This window comes from Ptychodera flava, chromosome 10 (genome assembly GCF_041260155.1).
Source record: "Ptychodera flava strain L36383 chromosome 10, AS_Pfla_20210202, whole genome shotgun sequence".
In the NCBI taxonomy this organism is placed as follows: Eukaryota; Metazoa; Hemichordata; class Enteropneusta; family Ptychoderidae; genus Ptychodera; species Ptychodera flava.
The window spans coordinates 4,783,123-4,796,202 of record NC_091937.1 but is presented as its reverse complement, the minus strand read 5'-3'; the positions used below and the strand labels follow the sequence as shown (position 1 = coordinate 4,796,202).

The following is a 13,080-nucleotide window of genomic DNA, read 5'->3' as shown; positions in this document are numbered from 1 at the left end:
ACAAAACTTTCACAAATATATAGATAAGACTAGCCATAGTAGCTGGCTGTCTTCTGGGCCGTTGACTGCGATGTCAAATATAAGGGATGGAACCATTTGATTTTAGGGGAAAGCTGAAGATAATGGGTATGGTAACATTTGTTTTGTTTTCACTCACCGTGGCAGCAAATTTCCCCCAAAGATTATCTTGAAACAATTCTTTCGTCCAATAGAGTCAAAGCATTTTTTTCCCACAACAAAGTCCCTCATTAGCACACTATGGTATCTCGCGCACAGCACAATAAATTACCCACAATTCCGTATGATTTGTACCAATGAAAGTTGCTTTTCGTATAACTTTTTCTGCTCTTCATATAAGCGGTTACGGAAAGCATAAAAATTGTTTAATAATATTTAGTAAATGTGCGTTGAGATATTCCTGTAAAAATGTCAAAATAATTATTAAATTACCATTAAAGTCGCATATTATGCAGGCACCTTTGGGAAACAAGTTATGGCAAACTTAAGGGGTCATTCTCTGAGAAAAGCTAGCAAGTAACTTTCTTGGTTTCTTGGTTTCGACGTGGAGTCAAGGAAGCACAACACATCGCTAGCTAATCGTGATCATGGCCGCTATGCCTTACCATCAGTATACAGAAGCCTAATTCAATCACATGATTTACATGTGATCACTGAACCCCGTGACTGATGCCAATTGTCCAGCCAGTGTCATTCATGCTGATGAAGGGTTACCGGACGGGCCCGAAAGCTGCAGACAGTAGTAACTTAAATTGTTGAGAGCAACGGTCAAAACTACATTATGAAGTAACTTTCTTTTGTCATTAAAATTGGAAAAAATCAATATCCCTTTGTTTCATAAAGCAGGTACAACTTGTCTCCCTGCGTTCCATTACGTTATTCTGTATGGCTGTGGAAATGATCTGTGGACAATTTTACAAAAATACTATGAGTCCTCTTTCATATCAGTCAAGTAATTTTCCAAACCATTTAAAATGGGAAAAGAGGGGAAAGGTGTGTTTAAACTAGTCTATATACATTTTTCCATTCATGGGAGACATTGTCGACTTCCCGACGGAGGACTCTCCAGTGGTGTAAATCATCATGAATAATGAGTCATCGGATATCTCCAGTACTTGGAGTATCACTTCATATGGAAATAACCAGGACTGGGTACATCATGTGGGCATTCCCAAAACAGATCCTTACACAGTACACTTCTTGATTATTCAATATATACACAAATCATGAATAATGTTACCTCTACCTATCTGCAATTTCCTATAATTATTTGTCTTTCTTTTTAATTAGAAGTCATAAATCCTCCTAGAAACAGCTTGTGTTGTTCTTTTGAAATTCACTATGCTGATTCCTACACTGATATTCACATTCAGACACTCAAACTTGTAGGTAGTGACAAAACTAGCAGTGTTGATTAGGAAAACTTAACTTTTCAGACTCAAAAAATTTCTGCAGAAAATGCTTTTCTGATTGCTTGTAGTTTGAAACTTTGGTTTTCAGATACCATGCATTCCACGAAATTTGCTATTTCATAAAACCTTTATAGAAAATTATTAAACTGAAGATTTTATGGGGATAAAGATGGCTTTTTGCCCTTTTCCTGGAGTACGGTTAGCTTTTCTAGGTTTACGAAAGTCTTTGAAGCTGAGTTCAACAAAGTTTTATATAGGGTATATTTATTCTTCGAATACGTATTCCCAAAATTTTGTAAATTGTTTTTCGGTTCCGCAAAGATTTTCTTTCCTATAAAGTTCTACTTAAAAGGTAATTAGTAAGGATTTATGCATGTAAATTGTTCTTTCATTGCCTTAACAGTTTTCACCTCTGTTCACAACGCACAACGTTAGCTTTTATTAGCACTATAGGAAAAAATTGCGAGACTGGAGCGAGAAAGTGACGCTTTCTCGCAATTGGTGATAATCTCTTGTTATTCTCACCGCTGTCGGTGAGAATCTTTAATTCTCAACGGTGAGCTGCGAGAAATGCACTCCTTTGTGAGAATAAAGTATGATGACAGATTCTCACCGGTGAGACTGATAATCTCACCAAGCACAGTGAGAATGTATCATACTCATCATTCACTGGTGAGAATCAACCAGACTCACCATTTACTGGTGAGAATCAAGCAGACTCGCTGTTCACTGGTGAGACCAGCGAGTCTGGTTGATTCTCAACTATGAACGGCGAGTCTGCTTGATTCTCACCGGTGAATGGTGAGTCTGGTTGATTCTCACCTGTAAATGATGAGTATGATACATTCTCACCGTGAAAATTACCATTCTCACCGTGCTTGGTGAGAACTTAAAGTCTCACCGGTGAGAATATGTTATCATACATATTCTCACCAAGTAGTGCGTTTCTCGCAGCTCACCGGTCGGAATTTTAAAATTCTCACCGACAGCAGTGAGAATAACGAGAAATTCTCACCGATTGCGAGAACGCGTCACTTTCTTGCTCCAGTCTCGCAATTTTTTCCTATAGTGTAAGAGGTGTTTCTGGGATGCAGAGTAATATATGCTGTTTATTTTATACTATGAAATTACATGTGCAATGAATACTACAAAGAAAACCACATATGTCAAGATCCGTCGGTGTCGGAGTTCGAAGGAGTATTCTATATCTACCAGACAAAATTCAGTCCAGACAGCGGTTATGCCCGGTGCGTCTAGTTGTTGTATTTACCTGACGCTTGACTCAAGCTAGAGTAGAGGTTGTGTCAGCGGTAGTTCCATCTTTTGTTCATCGAATGTGTGTTACACCACAGTCCCTGGAGGGACTGTGTTTACGTATACGCTTAGTGACTTCAGTTTGCTCACTAACCCATGACGGGACGGGACATGCTCATTCGAATCTTGCGTATGCAGATAATCGCCGTGAGAAAGACAGGTAAAGTAATATTCTCATTAGTTTCAGTTGCAAATATCATAAGAGTATCAACTGATCTTGCTCTTGCGAGTCCCGAGGCATACTTGCAAGCTTTGCAGTGATTTGTTGGTGTTAGTACGTGAAACTTTCAATCACTCTAGGCGGGGATGGCCCAGCATTGTTTTCAGAACTCACACATCGGCACCGCTGCGTGTTGCCCTGCGTACCGTGCTGTGTTTTCGGGCGTAACGCCCGAAACACACAGCACGGTACGCAGGGCTATGCTGCGTGTTGCACGTATATACAAGTGACCATGTTCTCATGCGATCTATTTCTTTTGACAACGATGGTATGTTGACTCACCAGACAAAAAAAATCATATTTTGAATATATGTAAGAGAACACTCACAGCAAAGACTTCACGTAAATCGCCCGACTTGGGAAAGTAAGACATTTTGGTTGCAGCCTTCGTGTCCCATAAGGGAGCCTTCAGTAATTACAGGTGGGGGTGGGCCGGGGGAATTGGGGGGAGGGTCGCTTTTTAGAAAACAGTTCAAGGGGGAGGGTCACTTTTTATAAACCTATCTTGGGGGGAGGGTCACTTTTGACAGAAGCTGATATTATGGCCAAAACTTTGATTGTCCGTGTGATATTTCCTGAAAAGGAAATCACCAACAAAATACACACACACTTATAGACCGCCATGCATAGTGAATTGACATTTGGTGAGATTCCAAAATCAAATTTCTTACACAACCATAGACTTGTAACCACTCTAGTCTAATCAAGAATAATAATCTTAATAATCAAGCATACATAAATGCACAGATTTATCTAATTTTGTACTGAAAAAAAATATTCATAGTTTCATCATAGACCCCAATGCATAGTGAATCGACATTTTGGTGAAATTCCAAAATCAAATTTCTTGCACAACCATGGACTTGTAACCACTCTAGTCTTATCAAGAACAATAATGTGAATAATCAAGCATGCATAAATGCACATATTTATCTAATTTTGTACTGAAAAAAAAATATTCATAGTTTCATCATAGACCCCAATGCATAGTGTATGGACATTTTGGTGAAATTCCGAAATCATATTTCTTGCACAACCATAGACTTGTAACCACTGTAGTCTAATCAAGAACAATAATCTAAATAATCAAGCATGCATAAATGCACAGATTTATCTAATTTTGTACTGAAAAAAAATTATTCATAGTTTCATCATAGACCCCAATGCATAGTGTATGGACATTTTGGTGAAATTCCGAAATCATATTTCTTGCACAACCATAGACTTGTAACCACTGTAGTCTAATCAAGAACAATAATCTAAATAATCAAGCATGCATAAATGCACATATTTTTCTAATTTTGTACTGAAAAAAAATTATTCATAGTTTCATCATAGACCCCAATGCATAGTGTATGGACATTTTGGTGAAATTCCAAAATCAAATTTCTTGCACAACCATAGACTTGTAACCACTCTAGTGTTATCAAGAAAAATGATGTGAATAATCAGGCATGCATAAATGCACAGATTTATCTAATTTTGTACTGAAAAAAAATATTCATAGTTTTATCATAAAACCCAATGCATAGTGTATTGAATGACATTTGGTGAAATTCCAAAATCATATTTCTTACACAACCATCTACTTGTAACCACTCTAGTCTAATCAAGAAAATTAATATCAATAATCAAAAGTACACAAATGCAAAGATTTACCTATTTTTGTATTGGAAAAAACTATTCATAATTTCATCATAAACACCATGGATAGTGAACCAACTATTTAGATGAAAGTCAGAAATCAATTTCTTGTACACAAATGTTCATTTTACTTCCCTATCAAGCAAGGTACATTTAAATACATTATCAAACACATATAAAATACAGATATAGCATGTTTTGTGGGGGTAAATTGTCAATAATTTGCCTGATAGACTCCATGTATTATGATTTGATATTTTTGGATGAAGCACTAAATCAGCTACATCTTGCCTTCTTATAGTTGCACAAAATATGGTGACCCTCCCTAAACTGTATGAAATACCATATCTCTTCAAAAATTCTTGCGTGATAAATTGCGATTGTCCCTCCAAAAACACCAGCCCTCCCCTCTGTAATTTGTCCCTAACATAACAATTGAACCAATTGTTATGTAAATTAGCTGATACTGTTTTAGTTATTCCCGGGGAGAATTCCACAGTAGGTGGGGGGGGGGAGGGTCAAGTTTTAGAATGTCGGACAAGGGGAGGGTCACATTTTAGACAGGAGGATTGGGGGAGGGTCACATTTACGGTACAGCTGTTCGCGAAATTCCCCCGGCCCACCCCCCCTGTAATTACTGAAGGCTCCCTAACAATGGTAGACAGCTTAAAGGTATACTGTCACCTGTTCCAATTTTGCCGCAGTTGCCATGGAAAGAGAAAATCTAACCAATCACAGATTTTAAGCGGGTGGCCGCTTTTTAAAAACAGCGCCTTTGCATGGGCATTTGATTACCAAGGAACGCCGCTGTGACCATATATGGGCATATTTAGATTAGAGGTGACTGTATGCCTTTAAGTAGGGCAGGTTATGCACTGTGAAACAGTCTGGAGTTACCGACAAGCTTGATCTCCTTTAGATACTGGTGTCCAAAATGCTTTTACGCAACTTAACAAAATAAAAACACAGACTAAGCCGCAGTAGACTTAGTGAAAGGTGCGTCTAGGCCATTTTCGTTCTATCTTCCTTAGATTATAACAAGGCAGCATATGAGAATAAACAAATAACGAATTCGGTAGACTATTCTATGGCAATAGCAAACAAGTGTTCCAACATACAACGTAAGAAATTAATTTCGTGATATGTACATGTGACATGCCGATGTGTAGGCAAACTTATTGTCAAGTTGTGTTTAGTTTTACTAGTTTGATAGAGAAAATGTCAGTTTCATGCCACCTATCACAAGGGTTTACTGGAAGAGGTCACTGTGTGTACGGAGGGGTGTGACCAATTAGACTCAGGAACTAAGTTGTTGCTTATATCTAAATTATTTTGTATGAATGTATTTAATTAGCAATAATACTCAAACGTTCGACCGGCATCGACGATAGGTTCACTGTTTGCTTTCGATGTATGACAAAAAGAGACTCGATCATTCATGGGAAACTCTAAACAAAAGGGGTGTGTACCCTTGGCAGGGTCACCGACCTGCATGGGTGGCACCCTCTTGAACCAACCTGGGGAACGTCTCATAGCATATTCCTGGGACGGTTAACATCGGAATAACCTCACTCCCGCTTTCTCCAAAATATACCCCGTTCACACAGACAATGTTATGTCGCCTCTCCATCGAAGTAACTTTTCCATCTGAACGCTCAGCGTCGACGTCGCGTCAGATAAATTTTGTCATGAACAGGAGTATAGGAAGGGGGATCTAGGGCCGGCACAAAATCCAAATCGGCCAAAATTTCCGCTTGTGGACGTGTGACACTGGCCCTGGTCACTCGCCAAGTTCGATTGTAAACAGTTTTTAATCCAATCTTTATCATGGCAATGTAATCAGAACTTCTTTTTCCACAAAAAAGACCATGTTGCCAGATTCACAGTTTTTGTACAATTCAGAGAGAGACGTACAAGTTAAAAATGTCGTTAAAAACAAGAATCCCTCTATCCAACCATGTATAGGCCTGCTTCTTATTTCTCCACCGCCGAGTACCGATGCCTGTCCGACCGTTTTCTCAATAAGGACATGCCAAAATTGTGTCCGATGAGCCCCTCTTGAAACGCGTACCAAAAGCTGTACAAACATCATGATTATATCCAATCCCGCCATTTTAAATTTTTAAAGGCCAGAGATCACATAGAGCTTAAGTTACGTCAGTCAAGGGTACAGTAACCGTACTTCGGTGTACATGTCTGAACAGAAACTACATTGAAGTTTAACATATGTGATCATTAGCGCCTGTTGTTACGCTAAGAATTGCCATTCAAGTGCCATGACCTTAGCATACCATGTCTTTGCCATTTGTAATGCAAAAAGGTGAGCAGCTCTGCACATTTTTAATTGTTCTTTTTTTTTTTTTTTGTGTATAGTATTATTCATTTTGTATCTATTCATTATCAGAGTCCTTCCGTGATATTGTCTTTCACTAATTTATGTATGGAAGTGGTTAGCTGTGTCGGATGAGCGTGTCGGATTGACGGGACTCATTACACTACGATCCTCCGATGCTATTAATTCAAAACTTTGCCAAAGTTCCATTTCTACTCCCTGAAAATTCATCTTCAGTGACTAAATCGAGTGATTTAATATATTATAGAAATTCACTGGAGCTGCAAGCAGCGTTAGCGGGAACCAAGCAATTGCCATGGTTTCAAGTACTTGCGCTTATGATAGTATCTGCAAAATTTGAGCTAAAAATGATATTTTAGTTCTTCTAGAGAATAATTTTGAACATCATCTCAGGTTTATTGTAGGTTTGCAAGTGTTGCTGGTAATCGTAGGTTTTTCACAAAAACCATGATGGCTGCCAAACCACGTGACCAATAGAAATATTTTTCGCAAACTTGATGATCCTCACACTAAGTATCGGCTTTGGCCCTAAAAAGGGGCGAAGCGCTGACCAAACGAATGAAGCTTGCCGAACCCGTTAATTTTGGCTTTCGTCTCACCCGTATCCATATATAAACGCTAATGGTAAGGGCGAAGTCTGTTATTCCTATAAATATTATCAACGAACCCCCCAAAAATGTCAAAATTTTACTAAAATTTCCCACGTGAAAGACATCGGGGCCCTACAACTGAGCACTACGTGATGTACTGTCACGCGCGCTGTATAAAATTGCAAATCCGGAGATGTTTTTGGACTGAAAAAAGTATCTAAACCGGGCCCACGAGTGCCTCAAATTATTTTGTGATTGATTATGATCTTTGTACAAATCACAATTTACGTTTGAGCTGTTAAGTTACGATACTTTGAGTTTTTGATATTATTATTCATATTCACGGGTAAAATAAAAACCATTACTGTGTATTTGTAGTCAGTTACGTGGTTCAGCTAGGCAAATTCAAATGCGACGGACAGGGCATGGCAATATATTGTCCCTTAAAGTTTGAAGTTTGTCATTTTAGTCAGGAAGTAACACATCGTCCATATTTTCTTTTGTTTTCATTTTTGTTTGAGTGTTTTGTATTTTGTATACATACATCCAGTCCCTTTGTGAACTTATGATACGCTAATTTGTGTAGAACTAATTAGTCATGGCAAGACAAAGCACTGAAATTCTAAAGATGCCACTGGACCTGACTGCGCATGAGCAGCTGTGGCCATAGGCAGAGACGCCTGTGGATATTTGCTCCAAGTTGAGAAAGCGAGGGTTAAAAGTTTTCAGAATCATTTTAGGTGATAATACGATCTCACAGGAATGTGAATATCCTACACTTTTGAGTTTGATTCTTGATTCATTGATTCTTCAGTTGGACTCACCTCTTTTTTGTATGAAGCGACATTCCAATAATTACCCGCATACACTGATCTTACTGGCGGGCTTTGGCGTGAATAAAACCATACAATTTTAGACTGCTTCGAAACTGACTGCATGCCGCCTGTACCTTGAGGGATCGATAGCCTAGCGTAGCAACGTAAGGGATCGAGTACAATTAACGGCAGGGGGCAGGAAGAAAAAAATGCGGACCACGAAAAAAAATCGTGTGTCCAAGGGGGGCTTGATGGGGAACAGTGACGTGGCCTCCATTTTTTTTTAAAACTGTGTGCAAATCATATGGTTATGAATTCGACAGAAAAGAATTTTCTGGTTTTTTTCAGAAACCTATTTTCTGAGATTATCGAGTGGAATGAATGTATTTCAATGACTGACAAGCACAATTATTCAATGATGGAGCATCACTTTATCTTTGCATGAGTCAATGTTCGCATCGACAACAGCTTGTGCTTGTATGCACTACCCTGACTGCTGTGGCAAATGTGAGCACGAGAAACAATAGCAGTAGTTGACTACCTTTATCACAGGACCACCAGAAGGACATGGTGGGCTGTGGAAAAATGCATTCAGCCTGATTAAATTTCTTTTTAATGCTCATGTAATATTCCTTTTTCCAAAATAATGAACAGGCCATGCACAATTTAATGGCAATTCTTACAGCAATATTTACATTAACACCAGTCATCAGTGTTGCAGGGACGAAGGCAATATTTCTGATATCTGATATTTTGTTATTGGCATTTGTTATTTACAGCAACTTTACTGATTACTTTTTAAAATATACATTTTTACAATATACGTAATGCACACAATTGTGTGTATAAATGTGTGTCGGTGCTATCAATTTGTTTCGTATATAGTCAGCAAAGGCTGGCTACACTCGTCGGGTGGTTGTATCAGATTGATGAATTGGCGAGCTTGCATATGTTGTCTTTTCGCGTTTGACACTTGCTGGAGTTGTGATTGAAGTTTGCATATATTAGACTGATGGTGATAACGTCATGTTTCTCTCAATGTTTGCAAAACAGGAATTTCCTTCGGTGTCTACAGGTGGATTCATATGTGTTATTGAGAAGACATGTTTCTGGATGGGAGATGAGTTAAAAATTTCTCATGTCATCACAGGTTGCATCTTTTAGTAACATTTGAATATGCTTTACATCGCTTGACGATTTTCCATTTGACGGTGCATTGTACATTTGAGGCACTTTGAGTCCAAATATGTTTGCTCAGTTCTGTGTTGTTTCTGTATTTCTCGTTGCGGAACGTAAGCATATGATTTCTGCATCTGGTTTTGGAATCGTTTTCTGTAAGTCCTACGTATGTCTCTTGTGTCGTGTTGTCCCTGGTGGCAGCATTTTACTAGTGGTATAGCCACAAACTGATGACGTAAAATCGCCGTACACAGTGCCATGATTACAAGGCGTCTGTGTTTTGTGTACGGTGATTTGACGTCATCAGTTTGTGGCTATACCTGTTGTAAAATGATGCCTCCCTGGTTACCTTGGCTTGGTATAATGATCCTTGTGTAAGGCATTTCCCCGATAGAGGACAATGACTTCTCTGCCAACAGTTGCATTCTTTATTTTGGGTTGAAGTATTCTTGTTTTCTAGTTCTTTGGCAAGTAGTGGCGTGTTGTGTGAAGTGATGACGCTTTACATTCGTTAAACAAAGAGGTTTAATTATAGACTTGGCTCGAGTCGGTGAATTAAAAAAAAATCATTTGTAATAGTTTCACTTGTATCTCTCCTATTTCTTATAGACCTATATTGGCAGCCCAGGCAAGGTTTTCCTAGCGATTGCACGCGCGTTACCTTTGAGTCTAGGCAGAAGTGAGTCAGTTCCTGTCGCATTCACCGGGAGAAATTCCCCAGTATAGCGTTACCCCACTCATTGTGTTCACCCGACTCATCGCGTTCACGCCTATGTCAACCATTCACAAATCTCAGACGTGAACAAAAAGGTAAAACAAAACGTTTCCACAGATAACCTTGCATCAGTCTGATACAACCACCCGATGAGTGTAGCCATATATATAAATATATATATATATATATATATATATATATATTATATATATATATATATATATATATATATATATATATAATATATGACGGTTAAAAGCTTCTTGAATCAGTCAACATCCACTGACTTCTTTATGAATTTATATTTTGAGGGCTAAAACGTTTTTGTGTGGGTAGCGGGGGCTCTTAAAGTGTTGGCCGATGTGTTAGGTGGTCACGAAAAAAATGTTGGCAAAACATTTTCTTTTCTAGCCTCCTCTGTCATTAATTGTGCTCATTCCCTAAGGGATCGACAAGGATCCAAATTTGGTGTAAAGCTCATTCCTGGAGGCTCTGTACTGGCGTGGATTCCTAGAGACGATAGTTTCTTAGCTTACATTAGACTTGGTTCAAGCACAGTCCCTCTATCCACCAGAGGGACTGTGGTTCAAGTCTGTGATTTGTGAATGTTTGAGTGGAGTGAACGCAATGATTTGTATTCTGCTTTCATGTGAAACGCGCGCGTGAGTGGAGTGGACGCGATGAGTGGTGTGAACCCTATACAGCAGACTCAAAGGTAATGCATTCAATTGCTAGGAAAACATGGCCTCGCTGGGCTAGCTATACCAAATTCCAAATAGGTTTGTATGAAATAGGAGAGACACAAGAGAAACTATCATAAATTATTTTATTTTTAAAAATTCACCGACTTGAACCAAGTCTAAGGCTGCATTCACAAAAAATGGTTAGGGGGGGCTGGAGGAATTCAGGGGGGATTCGAAAATTTTGGGGGTAGTGGAGGGGGGGACTTGAAAATTTTGCTCTACCTGTAGGGGGGGACTTGAAAATTTTTGGGTCCCTTTTGAGTTTTACATTTTCCAATTCCAAGTTTTTGTAGATAATTCAATGAAAAATGAATACCATTTTTTATGTCATCAAAATGTTGTAATGTTAGTAATAATTTAACAAAATCTAAAACCATATTGTCACATTTCATGACTTTTATCTCGAAAAAATCTAAACGTGTGATTTGTCGTAAAAAACAAACTTGAGCCTCATAACAGGGCAGAAGCTGCAACTGTTAATGATTTCTGCAATATTTCTATGCAATATAACAACTACAGTTTCTTGCTATCTCCCTACAGCTTGCTCAAACACACAATATTTAGTTTGTCGACAAAGCCTGAACTGACAGTCAGTTGTCAGTGATACAAATGCATGGTACACATACATAGGCTGTGATAGCAAGCTGAATACTGGAGAATTCAACATGCTGTAGGGAGTAGAACAAGAACGCAGTTGTAAAACTGAACAAAAATATTGCCAAAATTATCAAAGTTAATACAGCTACTGCCTACGGGTAGTGTCACTATCAGATACTACCCTGCTACTGCAGTGTCACTGTCACTGCATACCTGAACAGTGACAGAGACAGCTCTGACTCTGATGTACATGGTAGTTGAAGAAGAGTTTTGGTCAAATGACACTCATGACAGTGAAACTCACTTGTACACAAGATCAGGCCAGAGAGCAACAAATGGAAGAAAACATAGAAATGTTTGAATTCTGGCAAATGAGAATAATCAAATATTAAAGAAAAAAGATGGGGTCACCATGCTTGATTTTCTAAATTTTCACACTCTTATTATAAAATGATACAGAAGTAAAACTTTGAATAGTAAAGACTAAAAGAAAAAATATGTGACCAAATGGAATTATTTATTTTTTAACCAAATTTGCAATTATCACACCCAAAATTTCAGAGATTAAAACATTTATTTGATGGAATATTTTAACCTTAATATAGGTCTTGTAGTTTTGAAACAATTTTTTGGTAGGTCACTGTGCAATACGGCAATTAGCCAGAATTCACAATTTTCCTACTCTCTTATGATTGCATTTTGCTGTGCTCTTCAACAGGAGCGATTGACCTGGCCAGAGTTGGATTAACTCAAGTTGGCTTTTAGACCAATAAATCTAAAAAATTCACTGATGCATTTAAAGAACTTGCCTTGGGAATATGACTATACAAAGTGCTAATACAGGTAGTGTTGAACACCTGAGAGCAGAACGGCGCAATACATGTTTATTTTTTCTGCGCTCACATCCTTTACAAATATGCGGGCCTGTAATAGTTGGGGGGGGGGACTTGAAAAATTTTAACCATATAGAGGGGGGGGGCATTTGAAAATTTTTTAGGGTACTTAGGGGGGGATCTGAAAAAAAATAAGATTTCAATCGAGATTCCTCCAGCCCCCCCCCCCCTAATCGTTATTTGTGAACGCAGCCTAAGCTTACATTAGCGTTGAGGATTTACCTGCCAAATCTGTCTTGTTCGACCCTGTCGCCCTTGACGCTCCGTTGACAAGACTATGATGTCAAGTACAATTTATGGTTTTATCAAGTATTGCTGAGCAGTAAAGAAACGGTTTTATTGATAATATCAATATTTCATTATTATAATATTGATATATTTGTCAGACAATTTACTTGTAATTCGCCTGTGCTGCTGCCTACAGCCTCTGCATTGCTCTCCCCTCATTCCTGACTTTCTCACTGATCAACTTTACGATGTTTTGACTCGTCCCCATAAAGTTGTTATGTAATCTGTTCAACCGTCGGTTATCACAAGTCTTAGAGAAGAGAATACTAATATGTTTGTTGTTGTCGACTAAAGATATC

At 38.4% G+C, this 13,080-nt stretch overlaps 1 protein-coding gene across 1 annotated transcript in view; it reads left to right on the top strand.

Annotated features, from left to right (window-relative positions):
- Nucleotides 1-2,749: 2,749 nt before the first annotated feature.
- Nucleotides 2,750-13,080, top strand: part of LOC139141832 (2-aminoadipate transaminase-like) — a 35,668-nt gene continuing 25,337 nt past the window's right edge. The window contains exon 1 of the mRNA XM_070711518.1: nt 2,750-2,904. Within this exon, the coding sequence (XP_070567619.1) occupies nt 2,765-2,904 (140 nt within the window). The 5' untranslated portion in view covers nt 2,750-2,764. The remainder of the gene's footprint in view (nt 2,905-13,080) is intronic.